General features: G+C 36.6%; 1 protein-coding gene across 1 annotated transcript in view; it reads left to right on the forward strand.

Annotated features, from left to right (window-relative positions):
• DENND1B (DENN domain containing 1B) overlaps positions 1 to 18,615 on the forward strand; it is a 266,884-nt gene that overhangs the window by 192,199 nt on the left and 56,070 nt on the right. The window contains exon 14 of the mRNA XM_030818697.1: positions 980 to 1,081. Within this exon, the coding sequence (XP_030674557.1) occupies positions 980 to 1,081 (102 nt within the window). The remainder of the gene's footprint in view (positions 1 to 979; positions 1,082 to 18,615) is intronic.

The raw sequence follows: 18,615 nt of genomic DNA on the forward strand, positions 1-18,615 counted from the left end.
TATTTTCAGAATTGTACTTAAAGATATCTGTAATAATGTTGAGTCTTCCTTAAGATTAAATTATCATTGTAATTAAATTATAATTTTTTTTTCGAAGTTCTATTAGAAGGTAAACAGGCACACTTTTTCCTTTTTCCTATGACATAAATATTGCTACAAGGTGCATTGTAATGAATGAATCATTTTTATTCATCTCTGTTTTCATTTTTGTCGTAAAGTTTAGTCACTTATCTTTGTGTTGAATGGGCTAGAGGGCTGTTCAGGCTGATGAGGGAAATAGCAGGTGGTAGGAATTAGCAGTGGGTGATGATTTTCTGCATTCATGCAAAGGAATAAATAGAAAAAAATGGAATCAGTAGGACTTGAGATTTAAGTCCTTGGTGGTTTGGAGGAGCATTTGGTAGAGCTACCACAAGACACTTGCAAAAATATGATTACTTAACGCAAAAGATTAATGAAAGCAGATGCCAAGTAGGACTTATCCTGGAAAGTATCCAGCCTGAGTTGTTTTGCAGTCATGGAGAGAAGGTGATTGTAAAATCTTTTCATTAATTAAAAAACAAATTAATGATCATAACAACTAAGTGCAAATGTCAAAAATCATTCAGCAGTTTTTATAGTAACAGTGTTTTCTAATCAGGATGCAATAAAATGATGTGATATTTTCAGGTATATGTGCTCTGTTTAATACTCATAATTCAATCTGATGATGTCAAATCTTTATTTTTAGGGGATTTACTTTTACTTGAGGGAGTAAAATTGAGCATTTTTAAGAGTACATGGGATCCTGGATTAGAAAGCTGTAGTACAGGCTTAGTAGAGGAATATTTCTACTAGCCTCAACTATTCTGTGTAAGGAACAGTCTGTTGCTTCTGCACCTTACACTTCCTCTATCACTCTCCATATACCTATTTAAAGAGACTAGTTCTCTCTGACTAACCTTTTACTGATGCCCTTAAAATCTTTATTTCTATCTAGGGTGAGCCCGTCACTTTCTGTGAGGAGAGTTTTGTAAAGCACCGCTCAAGCATGATGAAACAGTTCCTGGAAACTGCCATTAACCTCCAGCTTTTTAAGCAGGTAAGAGTGGACCTCCACATTTTTCTTTTGTAAGAGAACATTGTCAGTTTTACACATTTGTATTACTGTAAAACTATGTACACACCCTGAGTAGCATCTTTTCTCGAATGTCAGGAAATTTTTGTTTCTTTTGTAACTCATAGCTGGTTATGACATAGCATTCTAGAAATATTATGTAATAACTTTGCTATTAAAAAATTTCTCACCAAATGTCGCTGAGCTTAAAGTCTCATTGAGGAAGAATGTACATTCACAGAAGAAGCAGCAACATGACTAGTTTTACTTATATAAGGCATCTTAGAAGAAGTTATTTTGGTATGGTGGATTGATATGGTAAACTAACAAACTGTATTTTTATAGGATTATTCCATTGTAATATAGTTTATAAAATAGTTCATAAAATGAATATTTAACTTTTTAAGCTTTGTAAGACTTTTTAATACTCATACATTCAGAATTAATAATAAGACTCATAGTTATGCTGTTTGTCCTGATTTTTGGTTCAGAAAATGTAATTGCTATTTCAAAAAAGCAGTAACTAGACATCAGATTTCAGAAATTTTGGATGCACTGCTTCTGTCATTCCATTGTGTAATCATAGCAAGTCTCATAAATTGGGTTGTCTTAGTTTCTGTATACAAAATTTGAATTAAGTTCTTAACACTTGTTTTTCTTATTCCGTGTAAAGTTTAAAGTTTACTTTAAACTATTAAGTGTAAAGTTTACTATGTGAATTAAACATTTAATGAAGACCTACTGTGTGTCATAAACTGTGCTCAGGGCCAGGATACAAATATGAATAAAAACTCAGTAATGCCCTTAGAAGCTGACAGTCTAATAATTTTTTTTGAACTGTTAGAAGGGAAGATACTATATCACTCAAAATAACCTTCAAATTAGGTCAGTAAAGAAGTCAGCATGGCAACAATTAATGCTACTACTTCTGAGGAAATTTTAAAAAATAAGCTGGGATTACAAAATACTCTGGGGCAGGGGAGATACCTGACTTCCAATAAGTGAAGTTTTACATTAAGGAAAGGGTTAAGGTTATCCTATACACAAACTTAAGGAGCATGGATTTCAGGATCAGAGATGTCTTGTGAATTTCCAAAAAAGAGTGGCTGCTTTTGGAGCTTTTTGTCCCTAGAGGTCTCCAAGCATAGACTCAATTACTTCCCAGGGTTGAAAGGAAGATCAAGTGATAGTGCTTTATAAATGCTGAAGTATAGCACAGTACAGTCCTAAGCTAGTCATGCAGTGCATGCTTGTTGAGTAAAATATCAGCACCTTTTTGTATTTTTCTCTATCAAGAAGAGGCACTGTCTTCCATTATCAAAACTGAGTTGTGAAGATTAAATTATATGGGGGTTAGGGATTGAATGGGTAGGTAGAATATCTAACTTACTTCCCTTTGATCATGAGCTTCTGTAACTAGTTCCTTACCACTTAATAAAGTTAATAAAACAGTAATTTTTTTGCATAGTTACAGAAGCATTTACTTTTTAGGAGTCATGTATAGTTGGGTTACATCTTGACTGTATCGCAGAATATCTGTTTTACATGAGTACATATTTCTTTTTCTTTAAAATAGAAATATTACCACCTACCTCACAGGATTATAATAAGGTTTATGTGAAGTAACACATGTACACTCTCAGCACAGTGCATGGTGCCTTGTTGATGCTCAGCAAATCTTAATGTCTGCCTCATTCTTAGAGAAATTACATTAACAAAATACATATCTGTGTAGGACTTTTTAAAAATACAGTTTGGTCAAGGAGGTTAAATGTAAAATATGAAAATGGTCAATCAAACAACTAATTATGTGGACAATGTGGATAGTCTTACTTGCACAAATTGTCTTCTAGAACTTGATATGCTCATGATTCTTAAAAAAGTGATACGTGAAGATAGCCCTGAAAGGATTGAAAAGACTCTTGTTGACAGAGTTTCACAAACTTCTAAAAGAAGAGTCAATTGGTAAAAAACTAACACAGATGAATCCCAAAGATACTACTGATATGGCTGAAAAAGTATAAAAATATTTATTAGGTACAAAAGATTTATGACTATGACTTTGTGATCCATTATAGGTCTAGAATTATTCAGATTATCTCTTAGAACAGCTTATGCTTCAAATTTGAGAGGACTTTGACCCAGGAAAGCAGCATATAATTTTAAGGAAAGAGTTAAAGTGAAGTTTTATTTCTGATAATATGGCAGGGTAGGATCCATAGATAACCTACATACTACAATTTAAAAGTAATATTTAAAGAACTCCTTATGTTGAGACAGTATAGGAGACAAAACCTAGTGCTGACTTTACAAGATGAGAAGTGTAATAGGAAACCCAATTCCTGTAATTCTGAGAAGACTTAAGGTACAAGTAAACTAGAATAAAGGTGTTTGCTTTCTCAGTCAGTTTCCTGGGGATCTGTAAGGAAACTCATACATCCAAAGCATTAGTGCTGGGTAGAGGGAAGGGAAAAGTGCTGTTAAGAAGTAACTACATGTCAGTCTGCACAGAAATTTGCAGCCTGAATTAATATTTTCAGATTTTGGCTGACAAAACTCAAAGCAAATTTAAAGGACCCTAAATGTTAGTGCCCCCAGACCTCAGGAAGAGGCAAACATATATTCACTCTTCAGGAAATCACCTTCAGCCAGGCATCAAATAATTCTTCCAGCTAAAATTCCAAAAGGAAATTTTACTGTTAAAAATTATTAAAAGGGCCGGGCGCAGTGACTCACAGGAGAAAAAATTATTAGATCCTAGCAACAGGTACCTGTAATCCCAGCACTTTGGGAGGCCGAGGCGGGCAGATCACGAGGTCAGGAGATCGAGACCATCCTGGCTAATACGGTGAAACCCCGTCTCTACTAAAAAAAAAAAAATCCAAAAAAATTAGCTGGGCGTGGTGGCAGGTGCCTATAGTCCCAGCTACTTGGGAGGCTGAGGCAGAAGAATGGCATGAACCTGGGAGGAGGAGCTTGCAGTGACTGAGATTGTGCCACTGCACTCCAGCCTGGGCAACAGAGTGAGACTCTGTCTCAAAAAAAAAAAGGAAAGAAAAATTATTAAAAATACAACGAAAGAAATTATAAATGAGAGCTGGCAGAAACAACAGATGAAACTGACTGCAAAGACTTTAAATATTGGAATTATCAGAAATAGAATATGCAAATAGCCATGTTTAACATGTTGAAAGAAGAAACAAGCTTTAAAATGTTCAGAGAGGAAAAACTTTAAAGAGTACAAAGCCAATTTTGAAAAGGTTGCAAATAAACTTCTGTTAAGGAAGCATGTAATAATTGAAATTAAATAAGTTGATAGGTGTAATTTCAGATCAAATCTAAGTGAAGAGAGGTTTGCTAAGCTGAAGATATATTTGAAAAAGAAGTTATACAGAATATGGTATGGAAAGACAGAGAAATAGAAAATATAGGAAGTTGATAGATATAGAGGGTAGACTAAGAATGTCCTTAAATTCGTATAGTCAGTTCTAATAGGTGAGGACAGAAAATGGAACAGAGACAGTAGTTGAAAGGATAGTGCCAGAACCAATGAAAATACACTTCATAAATTTACAAATTTATGAAGTCTTAACATCCAAACTGAATAAAGAAGAAAGAATCTATGCCCACACACAGTGTATATTCAGCTATAAAACACTAAAGAAAAGGGAAATTTTTTTAAATAGGAGAAAAAAGATTACCTTCAAAGGAGCAACATATTGACAGCTTACTTCGCAGCAGCAACAATGGAATCTAGAAGATACTGGCATGATATCTTCAATGTGTTGAGAAAAAATATGTAGAATTCTGTGTCAAACAAAACACCTTTTAATTATGAGTGACATGAGGACATTTCCCAACAAAAACTGAGTTTGCCCCCCTTGTGTTGGTTTTATTAATGTGTCCACTTGGCTAGGCTACCATCCCCAATTATTCCATCAAACAGTAATTTAGGTTTTGCTATGAAAGGATTTTAAAGATAAAATTAAAACTCCTAATCATTTGACTATAAATAAAGAAGATTATTCTAGATCATCTAATTGGTGGACCTATCTGAATCACTTGGAAAGCCTTAAAAAGAGGACTAACCAGCCTGGGCAGCATAGTGAAACCCTGTTTCTACAAAAAATACAAAAATTAACTGGATGTGATGGTGCACACCTATAGTCCCAGCTACTATGGAGGCTAACGTGGATCACCTGAGCCCAGGAGGTTGAGACTGCAGTGAGCTGTGAGCATGCCTGCCACTGCACTCCAGCCTGGGCGACAGAGTGAGACCCTGTGTCAAAACAAGCAAACAACAACAACAGCAACAAAACAGGTGTAAGGTTTCCTTCAGAGAGAGAAGAATTCTACTTATGGAAGACAGCTTGGGCCTTTGCCCATTAGTTCAAGACTGCCCATGATTTTCCCTTACTGACAACCTGTCCTGTGAATTTCACACTTGCTTAGCCAGCCCTACGATCATGTAGGACAATTCCTTCTCATAAATCTCATGTGTGTATGTATATATATAGAATCTCCAACAGTTTTTTCTTCTCTGGTTGAACCCTGACTGATACACCTACAGCAAAAAGAAACACTTAAGGAAGTACTTTAAGGAAGTACCTCAGGGAGAAAATTTTCTCAAATGAAAGAACCAGGTTGGAAGGTCTGAGACACAAGAAGTAAGGAAGAGCAAAAGATGTGTTAAATATATGGATTAAATTGAAGCAGTGTTGACTGTATAAGGCAGGCAAATTATTCCATATGTTCAAGAATCAAATGGCTCCAATTCAAATTCCAAAAAGTTCCTGTTTTGCTTATTGCAAAATCATATGAAATTTTCAAACACTAAAAAATTTCCCTCTGAGAAAGGTGTCAGCTGTTTTTTTTTTTTTTTTTTTTTTTTTTTTTTTTTGAGACAGGGTCTCGCTCTGTTGCCCAGGCTGGAGTGCAGTAGCGTGATCTCGGCTCACTACAACCTCTGCCTCCTAGGTTCAAGCAATTCTCCTGCCTCAGCCTCCTGAGTAGCTGGGATTACTGGCACATGCCATGATGTCAGCTATTCTTATTGGAACTCCTAGCACATACAGTTTAGCAAAAAAAAAAAAGTATAAAGATTTAGAAACAAACATACCAAACTGACATTTTTCTTTGGAGATAGATGTTTCTTAAGACATGATGGAATAAATTTGACTTGATTGAAATTCAGAACATTTAGTCATCAAAAAACAGTATATTTGCAATACATACAAATTGTTCAAGGATTTAGAATCTACAGTATAATAAACAAACTACCACATGCCAGTAAAAACATATCATCCAATATAATTTAATTGTTCAAAAGATTTGAATAGGCACATGCAGATGAAGAAACTTACATCACTAATAATGATCAGCAAGTTACACAGCCTCATTTGTAATCAGAGAATGTCAAATAAAAAACAATGAAATAGTACTTCACAGTCACCAGACTGGCCAAGTTTTAAAAACCTGAAAATCCCCAATTTGGGCAAAAACATAGAGCAAGGGACAAAGATTTAACTCTTTATTGGAGTGTAAATCTGCACAAGTTAACACTTTGGTACTACCCTTTTATTTTTAGAATATGAATTTCCTATGACCCAGAAATTGCATTCTGAAACGTGCACCAAAAGTCATTTACCAAAATTGCTCATAAAAGCAAAGTCTGGATGTAATCTTAGATATCCATCAGTGTTAAAATCAATAGATTGTTATATCCATACAACAGAACACTAAACATCAGGGAAATGAATTAACTACAGCCAAACTGAAAATGAGTGAATCGAAAGGAACAAGTTGCTGAAGAAGATACATGATGAGACATTTTATGTAATGTTCAAAACCAAGAAAAGCTAAATAATATATTATTTAGGTAAACATTTATGTGATAAAATCATAAAGAAAGGCAAATCTTGAGTGTTACATAAAGTGTTCTATAAATATAACCACTATTCTTTGTAAGCTATTTAAAATAAATTTTAAAGTCTGTCAAATAAGCACCAATATTGTGATTTTGATCCTCAAGAAAAAAAAAGCAAAGAAAAAATAAACTGAAAGGATTGTGGACTCCTCTATAGAAAGGAAGAAGAAAGAATGTAATATAAAGAAAAAAGAATCTATGCCCACACACAGTGTATATTCAGCTATAAAACATTAAAGAAAAAGGGACATCTTTTTCTTTAAATAGGAGAAGAAAGATTACCTTCAAAGGAGCAACATATTGACTGCTTACTTCACATCAGTAACAATGGAATCTAGAAGATGCTGGCATGACATCTTCAATGTGTTGAGAAAGAAATACCTAAAATTCTATGCCAAACAAAACACCTTTTAATTATAAGTGACATGAGGACATTTCCCAACAAAAACTGAGTTTGCCCCCCTTGTGTTGGTTTTATTAATGTGTCCACTTGGCTAGGCTACCATCCCCAATTATTCTATCAAACAGTAATTTAAGTTTTGTTATGAAGGTATTTTAAAGATAAAATTAAAACTCTTAATCATTTGACTATAAATAAAGAAGATTATTCTAGATAATCTAATTGGTGGACCTATCTGAATCACTCGGAAAGCCTTAAAAAGAGGACTAACCAGCCTGGGCAGCATAGTGAAACCCTGTTTCTACAAAAAATACAAAAGTTAGCTGGATGTGGTGGTGCACACCTGTAGTTCTAGCTACTGGGTGAGGCTAACTAGGGAGGTCCCTTAAAGGGGGGGACTTTTTTTTAAAATTATACTTTAAGTTTTAGGGTACATGTGCACAACGTGCAGGTTTGTTACATATGTATAAGGAAAGACAGTGTTCTCCTAGTTTACTTATCATTTTAAAAATATTTCAGTTGTGTAATTTTTGTTGTATTTTTAAAAAATTTTAATTGACAACAGTGTGTGTTTATGGGGTACAATGTGATGTTTCGATATACACATACACATAATAGAATGATTATATCAAGCTAATTAACATGTCTATCACCACACATTTTTTAGAATGCTGAGAACATTTATAATCTACTTTTTTAGGCCAGGCACAGTGGCTCATGCTGGTGATCCCAGCACTTTGTGAGGCTGATGGGGGTGGATCACCTGAGGTCAGGAGTTTGAGACCAACCTGGCCAACATGGTGAAACCCCATCTCTAATAAAAATACAAAAATTAGCTAGGCAAGGTGTCACACGCCTGTAATCCCAGCTACACAGGAGGCTGAAGCAGAAGAATAGCTTGAACCCGGGAGGCAGAGGTTGCAGTGAGCCGAGGTTGTGCCAGTGCACTCCAGCCTGGGTGACAGAGCAAGACTCCATCTCAAAGAAACAACAACAACAACAACAAAAAGCAAAAACCCTATTCTTTTAGCAATTTTGAATGTACAATACGTTAGTATTAACTGTGGTCACTATACCATGCAGTAGATCTCAAAAACCTATTTCTCTTATCTAACTGAAACTTTGTATCCTTTGATCAAAATCTTCCCCTCCCCTGGACACTCCTTCCTTCAGTCAACAAAGCATAAGCTACCAACTATCCTTGCTTTATTATTATTATTTAAATTGTTAATATTTAATTAAAGTATTGTGTTAAAATATATATATTTTTAATGTCTATACATCATCCAGTAATAGGCTGTATTTTCATTGACAGTTGACTTCTTAACCTCTTTTGGTCTCAGTTTCTGCATCTGTAACATGAGTTAGAGTAAAAGATCACTGAGTTTGAGATACCTCTCATCTCTAACATTCCATGATACTTTGAAATAAACATAGCTTAGATGGATGATAGTGGGTTCCATTTGTATGAATTTCTCTTTAGATAATGGATTTGGAAGGAATCCCAGAAACAGTTCCTTAAATCCACAACTCTGACATTACCGTCTTTCTTTAGCTAGCAGCTTTACAAAGATTTAAGCCATTATTTTCAGGTCTCTTACTTTTATCTCATACTAATACAATGAAGGAAATTATTTTCTTCTGTACATTGCTTGTTATTAAGGCCCCTGGAACTGAAGTTTTTTCTGCTCATCTTACCATACATTCGCCGTGGCTAAGGACCATGGCAAAACCAAACTTTTCCCCCAAAACCTTTCCTACCATTCATATAGTAATATAAATGTGTATTTCTCAAACTTTTCTATCCAACAGAGTGCCCCCCATGGCAGAAGAGAATGCATTTTTTAAAGAGTATGGGGGTGGCTGTATGAGCTCACTGATAAGCACATTTTAGGAAGCATTCTGCATTTTTCCAAAACATTTATACATGTTGTACATTCTATATCACAACATAGCCGTGTTTATTTTAAAGTGAAAACATTTTAAATGCTGGTTGTATTACCCTCTTCTTACCTTCATATTAAAATAAAATTAAGATTTCAGTTAAATATACCGTATACTTCCTTTGGCTTTGTGTTCTTGGTCACACCATTGAGTGTCACTAGTGGCAGGTCTGTACCCCTGTGAAGAGTATTGGCTTGGAATCCAATAGATCTGGATTTGTATCCTGGTTCTGCCACTTTCATGGAGTATCACACTATATAAGGTGCGTGGTCCATCTCTAGGCTCCAAATCCTTGCCCAACTTTCTATTCTAATGCAATATGCAATCAAACTGAACGTTCCTTCACACATACATTTCACAATGTCAGGTTTTGTCTATACCGTACTATACCACCAGCGTTAATATGCTTCCCTCTTCAAACGTCAACCCTTACATTGATCATTCTATCTTTTCTATTCTTTAGATTTTTTTCTTTTTTCTTTTTCTTTTTCTTTTTCTGTTTCCTTTTTAAATTATACTTTAAGTTCTAGGGTACATGTCCACAATGTACAGGTTTGTTACATAGGTATACATGTGCCATGTTGGTTTGCTGCACCCATTAACTCATCATTTACATTAGGTATTTCTCCTAATGCCATCCCTCCCCCAGGCCCCTACCTGCCAACAGGCCCTGGTGTGTGATGTTCCCGCCCTGTGTCCAAGTGTTCTCATTGTTCAATTCCCACCTATGAGTGACAGCATGCAATGTTTGGTTTTCTGTCCTTGTGATAGTTTGCTGAGAATGATGGTTTCCAGCTTCATCCATGTCCCTGCAAAGGACATGAACTCATCCTTTTTTATGGCTGCATAGTATTCCATGGTGTATATGTGCCACATTTTCTTAATCCAGTTTATCATTGATGGACATTTGGGTTGTTTCCAAGTCTTTGCTATTGTGAATGGTGCTGCAATCAACATATGTCTTTATAGTAGCATAATTTATAATCCTTTGGGTATATACCCAGTAATGGAATAGCTGGGTCAAATGGTATTTCTAGTTCTAGATCTTGAGGAATCGTCACATTTTATTCCACAATGGTTGAACTAATTTATACTGCCACCAACAGCATGAAGGGATGTTGAATTTTGCGTGAAAGCTTTTCTATTTCTCCACATCCTCTCCAGCATCTGTTGTTTCTTACCTTTTTAATGATTGCCATTTTAATGGCATGAGATGGTATCTCATTGTGGTTTTGATTTGCATTTCTCTGATGACCAGTGATGATGACCATTTTTTCATACGTCTGTTGGCAGCATAAATATCTTCTTTTGAGAAGTGTCTGTTCATATCCTTCGCCCACTTTTTGATGGGGTGGTTTTTTTCTTGTAAATTTGTTTAAGTTCTTTATAGATTCTGGGTATTAGCCCTTTGTCAGACGGGTAGATTGCAAAAATTTTCTCCCATTCTGTAGGTTGCCTGTTCACTCTGATGGTAGTTTCTTTTGCCATGCAGAAGTTGTTTAGTTGAATTAGATCCCATTTGTCTATTTTGGCTTTTGTTGCCATTGCTTTTGGTATTTTAGTCATGAAGTCCTTGCCCATGCCTATGTCCTGAATGGTATTGCCTAGGTTTTCTACGGTTTTTATGGTTTTAGATCTAACATTTAAGTCTTTAATCCATCTTGAATTAATTTTTATATAAGGTGTAAGGAAGGGATCCTGGTTCAGCTTTCTACATGTGGCTAGCCAGTTTTCCCAGCACCATTTATTAAATCGGGAATCCTTTCCCCATTTCTTGTTTTTGTCAGATTTGTCAAAGATCAGATGGTTGTAGTTGTGTGGTGTTATTTCTGAGGCCTCTGTTCTGTTCCATTGCTCTTTATCTCTGTTTTGGTACCAGTACCATGCTGTTTTGGTTACTGTAGCCTGGTAGTATAGTTTGAAGTTAGGTAGCGTGATGCCTCCAGCTTTGTTCTTTCTGCTTAGGATTGTCTTGGCAATGCGGGCTCTTTTTTGGTTCCATATGAACTTTAAAGTAGTTTTTTTCAATTCTGTGAAGAAAGTCATTGGTAGCTTGATGGGGATGGCATTGAATCCATAAATTACCATGGGCAGTATGGCCATTTTCACAATATTGATTCTTCCTATCCATGAGTATGGAATGTTCTTCCATTTGTTTGTGTCCTCTTTTATTTTGTTGAGCAGTAGTTTGTAGTTCTCCTTGAAGAGGTCCTTCACATCCCTTGTAAGTTGGATTCCTAGGTATTTTGTTCTCCTTGTAGCAATTGTGAATGGGAGTTCACTCATGATTTGGCTCTCTGTTTATCTGTTATTGGTGTATAGGAATGCTTGTGATTTTTGCACATTGATTTTGTATCCTGAGACTTTGCTGAAGTTGCTTACCAGATTAAGGAGATTTGGGGCTGAGATGATGGGGTTTTCTAAATAGACCATCATGTAATCTACAAACAGGGACAATTTGACTTCCTCTTTTCCTACTTGAATACACTTTATTTCTTTCTCTTGCCTGATTTCCCTGGCTAGAACTTCCAACACTATGTTGAATAGGGGAGAGGGCATCCTTGTCTTGTGCCAGTTTTAAAAGGGAATGCTTCCGGTTTTTGCCCATTCAGTATGATATTGGCTGTGGGTTTGTCATAAATAGCTCTTATTATTTTGAGATATGTTCCATCAATACCTAGTTTATTGTGAGTTTTTAGCATGCAGGGATGTTGAATTTTGCCAGAGGCCTTTTCTGCATCTATTGAAATAATCATGTGGTTTTTGTCATTGGTTCTGTTTATGTGATGGATTATGTTTATTGATTTGCATATGTTAAACCAGCCCTGAATCCCAGGGATGAAGCTGACTTGATAGTGGTGGATAAGCTTTTTGATGTGCTGCTGGATTCAGTTTGCCAGTATTTTATTGAGGATTTTTGCATCAATGTTCGTCAGAAATATTGGTCTAAAATTCTGTTTTTTGTTGTGTCTTTGCCAGGCTTTGGTATCCAGATGATACTGGCCTCATAAAATGAGTTAGGGAGGATTCCCTCTTTTTCTATTGATTGTAATAGTTTCAGAAGGAATGGTGCCAGCTCCTCTTTGTACCTCTGGTAGAATTTGGCTGTGAATCTGTCTGGTCCTGGACCTTTTTTGGTTGGTAGGCTGTTAATTATTGCCTCAATTTCAGAGCCTGTTTATTGGTCTATTCAGAGATTCAACTTCTTCCTGGTTTAGTCTTGGGAGGATGTATGTGTTCAGGAATTTATTCATTTCTTCTAGATTTTCTAGTTTATTTTCATAGAGCTGTTTATAGTATTCTCTGATGGTAGTTTGTATTTCTACGGGATCGGTGGTGATATTCCCCTTTATCATTTTTTATTGCATCGATTTGATTCTTCTCTCTTTTCTTCTTTTTATTCTTGCTAGCGGTCTATCAATTTTGTTGATCGTTTCAAAAAACCAGCTGCTGGACTCATTGATTTTTTGAAGGGTTTTTTTGTGTCTCAAATGTGTCCCAGAGATTCTGGTACATTGTGTCTTTGTTCTCATTGGTTTCAAAGAACGTCTTTATTTCTGCCTTCATTTATTTATTTACCCAGTAGTCATTCAGGAGTAGGCTATTCAGTTTCCGTGTAGTTGTGCGGTCTTGAGTGAGTTTCTTAATCCTGAGTTCTAATTTGATTGCACTGTGGTCTGAGAGACAGTTTTGATTTCTGTTCTTTTGCATTTGCTGAGGAATGCTTTACTTCCAACTATGTGGTCAATTTTGGAATAAGTGTGATGTGGTGCTGAGAAGAATGTATATTCTGTTGATTTGGGGTGGAGAGTTCTGTAGATTTCTATTAGATCCACTTGTTCCAGAGCTGAGTTCAAGTCCTGGATATCCTTGTTAACCTTCTGTCTCATTGATCTGTCTAATATTGACAGTGTGGTGTTAAGGTCTCCCATTATTGTGTGGGATTCTAAGTCTCTTTGCAGGTCTCTAAGGACTTGCTTTATGAACCTGGGTGCTCCTGTATTGAGTGCATATATATTTAGGATAGTTAGCTCTTCTTGTTGAATTGATCCCTTTACCATTATGTATGGCCTTCTTTGTCTCTTTTGATCTTTGTTGGTTTAAAGTCTGTTTTATTAAAGACTAGGATTGCAACCCCTGCTTTTTTTTTTTTTGGTTTGCATTTGCTTGGTAGATCTTCCTCCATCCCTTTATTTTGAGGCTGTGTGTGTCTCTGCACATGAGATGGGTTTCCTGAATACAGCACACTGATGGGTCTTGACTGTTCATCTATTTTGCCAGTCTGTCTTTTAATTGGGGCATCTAGCCCATTTACATTTAAGGTTAATATTGTTATGTGTGAATTTGATCCTGTCATTATGATGTTAGCTGGTTATTTTGCCCATTAATTGATGCCGTTTCTTCATAGCATCGATGGTCATTACAATTTGGCATGTTTTTGCAGTGTCTGGTACCGGTTGTTCCTTTCTATGTTTAGTGCTTCCTTCAGGAGCTGTTGTAAGACAGGTCTGCTGGTGACAAAATCTCTCAGCATTTGCTTGTCTGTAAAGGATTTTATTTCACCTTCACTTATGAAGCTTAGTTTGGCTGGATATGAAATTCTGGGTTGAAAATTCTTTTCTTTAAGAATGTTGAATATTGGCCCACTCTCTCTTCTGGCTTGCAGGGTTTCTGCCAAGAGATCCACTGATAGGCTTCCCTTTGTGGGTAATCCAGCCTTTCTCTCTGGCTGCCCTTAACATTTTTTTCTTCATTTCAACCTTGGTGAATCTGACAATTATGTGTCTTTGAGTTCCTGTTCTTGAGGAGTATCTTTGTGATGTTCTCTGTATTTCCTGAATTTGAATGTTGGCCTGCCTTGCTAGGTTGGGGAAGTTCTTCTGGGTAATATCCTGAAGAGTGTTTTCCAACTTGGCTCCATTCTCCCCGTAGCTTCAGGTACACCAGTCAAATGTAGGTTTGGTCTTTTCATAGTCCCATATTTCTTGGAGGCTTTTTTTTTCTTTTTTACTCTTTTTTCTCTAAACTTGTCTTGTCACTTTATTTCATTAATTTGATCTTCAATCACTGATATCCTTTCTTCCTCTTGATCGAATTGGCTATTGAAGCTTGTACATGCGTCACAAAGTTCTCATGCCATAGTTTTCAGCTCCATCAGGTCATTTTAGGTCTTCTCGACAGTGTTTATTCTCATTAGCTGTTCGTCTAACCTTTTTTCAAGGTTTTTAGCTTCCTTGTGATGGGTTAGAACATGCTCCTTTAGCTCGGAGACGTTTGTTACCGACCTTCTGAAGCTACTTCTGTCAACTTATCAAAGTCATTCTCCGTCCAGCTTTGTTCCATTGCTGGCAAAGAGCTGTGGTCCTTCAGAGGAGAAGAGGCGCTCTCCTGTTTTAGAATTTTCAGCTTTTCTGCTCTGGTTTCTCCCCATCTTTGTGGTTTTATCTACCATTGGTCTTTGATGTTGGTTGACTACAGATGGAGTTTTGGTGTGGATGTCCTTTTTGTTGATGTTGATGCTATTCCTTTCTGTTTGTTAGTTTTCCTTCTAACAGTCAGGTCCGTCAGCTGCAGGTCGGTTGGAGTGTGCTGGAGGTCCACTCCAGAGCCTGTTTGCCTGAGTTTCAACAGTGGAGGCTGCAGAACAGTAAATATTGCTGCCTGATCTTCCTCTGGAAGCTTCGTTCCAGTGGGGTACCCGCCTGTATGAGGTGTCTGTTAGCCCCTACTGGGAGGTGTCTCCCAGTTAGGCTACAGGGAGTCAGGGACCTGCTTGAGGAGGCAGTCTGTCCATTCTCAGAGCTCAAATGTCGTGCTGGGAGAACCACTGCTCCCTTCAGAGCTGTCAGGGACGTTTAAGTCTGCAGAAGTTTCTGCTGCCTGTTGTTCAGCTATTCCCTGCCCACAGAGGTGGAGTCTATAGAGGCAGTAGGCCTTGCTGAGCTGCAGTGGCCTCCATTCAGTTCGAGCTTCCCAGCCCCTTTATTTACCTACTCAAGCTTCAGCAATGGCGGATGCCCCTACCCTCGCCAGGCTGCTGCCTCACAGGTCAATCTCAGACTGCTGCGCTAGCAGTGAGCAAGGCTCCATGGGCATGGGACCCACTGAGCCAGGCACAGAAGAGACTCTCCTGGTCTGCTGATTGCTAAGACCGTGGGAAAAGCACAGTATATGGGCAGAAATGTCCCATTTCTCCAGGTACAGTCTGTCATGATTTCCCTTGGCTAGGATAGGGAAATCCCCCAACCCCTTGTGCTTCCTGGGTGAGGCGATGCCCCGCCCTGCTTCGGCTCTCCCTCCGTGGGCTGCACCCACTGCCCAACCAGTCCCAATGAGATGAACCGTGTACCTCAATTGGAAATGCAGAAATCACCTCTCTTCTGCATTGATCACGCTGGGAGCTGCAGACCAGAGCTGTTCCTATTTGGCCATCTTGGATCTGATCCCTCCTTTAGATTTTTGTTCATGTCTCACTTGTAGCATTTATCCCATGTTATTGTAATTTCTCTTTTTAATATGTATTTTCACCTCTCCAAAGTCTTCCCTGAGCGTTCTTCTCCGTCACTAAGTCTGTACTCTTTTTTCTGTGTGTCTGTTAGTTTGAACACATTTTATTTGTTTATTCACTCTAACAATTACATATGGATTATTTATTTTGTCAGGTGCTGCTACTCCAAGCACTTGAGATTCAGAGATGTGTAGCCTTCTGTTATGAAGCTGATATTTCTAGTGAAGGAAATGGGTTAACAAACAAACAAACAGCAAATAAGAAAAATATCAGTGAGCAAAAAGTTCAGAGCATATGAGACATTGACTGGATGGCCAATTTAGATTGAGTGACCAGAAAAGGCACTACTGAAAAGGTGATATTTAAGCTACATCTAAAGAAGGAATCAGTTTTGAGATATGAAAAGAAGAACATGATTACAGGTAGAGGGAACTGTTGTTACAAAGACCTAAAGGAGGGAAAGAACCTGGCATTTTCTAAGATCAGAATAAATGAAATGTGGGCATGGAAAGGAGTTGTACTAAATGAGGTTAGAATGTCATAAAAGGGACAGATCATACAAGGCTTTGAAGGCATAAGGAGTTTACCTTTTATTCTAAATGGAACAGTATGCTATAGGGAAGTTTTAGCTAGCACATGATTGGATCTGATCTATATTTTATAAAGGTTGCCCAGATTACTATGTGAAAATATGTTAGAGGAGAGAGAGGTGGCAAAAGTCCAATTATGAGGCTTTTGCAGTTGTCCAGGAGAGAAGTGATGGTGGTAGTAAACAAGATGGAGTGAAGCAGGACAGAATTTGTTTATGTTTGAGAGGTAGAATTGTCAACTCTTACTTATGGGTTAGACAGAGTAGAGAGAAATAAGAAATCAAAGATAATGCTCATATGTCTTTTTATATTGACATTTTTAATAACTGTCTTATTCATTTACATATCAATTTTCTCAATAGATTATGAACCTTTCTAATCCTGGGACCATTTATGATTCCATTCTGTATATCCAGTTTCTTGTATAGGACCTTGTCAATGTTGGGTGCTAAATAAGTTTTAGTCAAATCTCTCCTTAACATGTTTTTTATTATTACACATAAAAAGTGATTTTGAATACTTAAATATTTACATATGACAGTAATAACAACCATAAATAATAAGTAAGGACTCTAAGATTAGGGAGATAGGGAGATTTCTGTTTCATTAAAGGTAACCTCTTTATGACCAAAAGAGAACACTAAGATAACATAGTACATTCACTAAAGTGTATAAGTTATAATATTAGGGTAAAAATCCTCAAGATCATCCACCTCTAATAAAATCACCATTCCGTTTTGTAAACATGCCCTCAGTTCTATCAAATATTTATGTAATTTTATTGACATAAATTGAAAAATCTTATTTTTGTTTCTTAAGATTATTCTTACCAGGTAATTGAATAAAAATTTATTTCAAAAGTCTCTGGTGGGCCTTGGATAACCATATTGTTATTGTGAGGAAACATCTGAGTACTTATTATTTGATAAAATAAATCCCATGTAGTTTTGGAGGGGGGAGATCATTCTCAACTAATCTTCGGTACTTCTTTGGAGATACATTCCCATGTCACACAAGGAAAATTCAGTAACCATGGTATAGCCTGGTTTTAATTTTTTTTTTTTTTGGCGGGGGGAAATATGGGATCTTGCTATGTTGCTTAGGCTATTCTTGATCTCCTGATCTCAGGTGATTCTCTCACCTCAGCCTCCTAATGGTTTGGGGTTGCAGGCATGAACCAGTGTGCCTGGCCATTATTTTTTTGACAGATAAAAATTCCACATATTTATGATATATAACATGATGTTCTGATACTGGAATTTGATTATAGAATGGCTAAATTAATTAACAACAATTTTGATTGTGGAATGACTAAATCAAGCTAAGTAACATATCAGTTACCTCATATAATTAACATTTTTTGTGGTGAGAACATTTAAAATCTCTTCTAGCAATCTTCAAGTATTTAATACATAGTTACTAACTATTCATTATAGTTATTAACTGTACTCTCCATGTTGAACAATAGAATTCCTGAACTTTTTATTCCTCTTGTCTAATTAAAATTTTGTCTGCTTTACCCCAACCCATGGTAACTACCATTCTATTCTCTGCTTCTCTGAGTTTGACTTTTTTAGTGAAATCATGTACTATTTGTCTTTTGATGCCTGGCTTATTTTACTTAGCATAATGTCCTCCAGATTCAATCATGTTGTTGCAGTTGACAGGATTTTCTTCTTTATAAAGGGTTAATAGTGTTCCATTGTCTGTGTGTGTGTGTGTGTGTGTGTGTGTGTGTGTGTACCATATTTTCTTTTTGTATTCATCCATTCATGGACAGTTAGGTTGATTCCATATATTTGTTATTGTTGAGTAATGCTGTATTGAACATGTAATGCAGGTAGATCTTCAGCATACTGATTTCATTTCCTTTGGATATATTGCTAGAAGTGGAGTTGCTGGATCATATAATAGTTCTATTTCTGGTTTTTTGAGAAGCTTCCATACTGTTTTCCATAATGGTTATACTAATTTACATTCCCACCAGTAAGGTACAAGGGTTACCTTTTCTCCACATCCTGGCCAAAACTTATCTCTTGTCTTTTTGATAATAAAAATCCTAACAGGTATGACATGATGTCTCACTGTGGTTTTAATTTGAAGTTCTCTGATGATTAGTGATGTTGAACATTTTTTCACTGTTGGCCATTT

This window comes from Nomascus leucogenys, chromosome 9, assembly GCF_006542625.1.
Source record: "Nomascus leucogenys isolate Asia chromosome 9, Asia_NLE_v1, whole genome shotgun sequence".
Classification (NCBI taxonomy): domain Eukaryota; kingdom Metazoa; phylum Chordata; class Mammalia; order Primates; family Hylobatidae; genus Nomascus; species Nomascus leucogenys.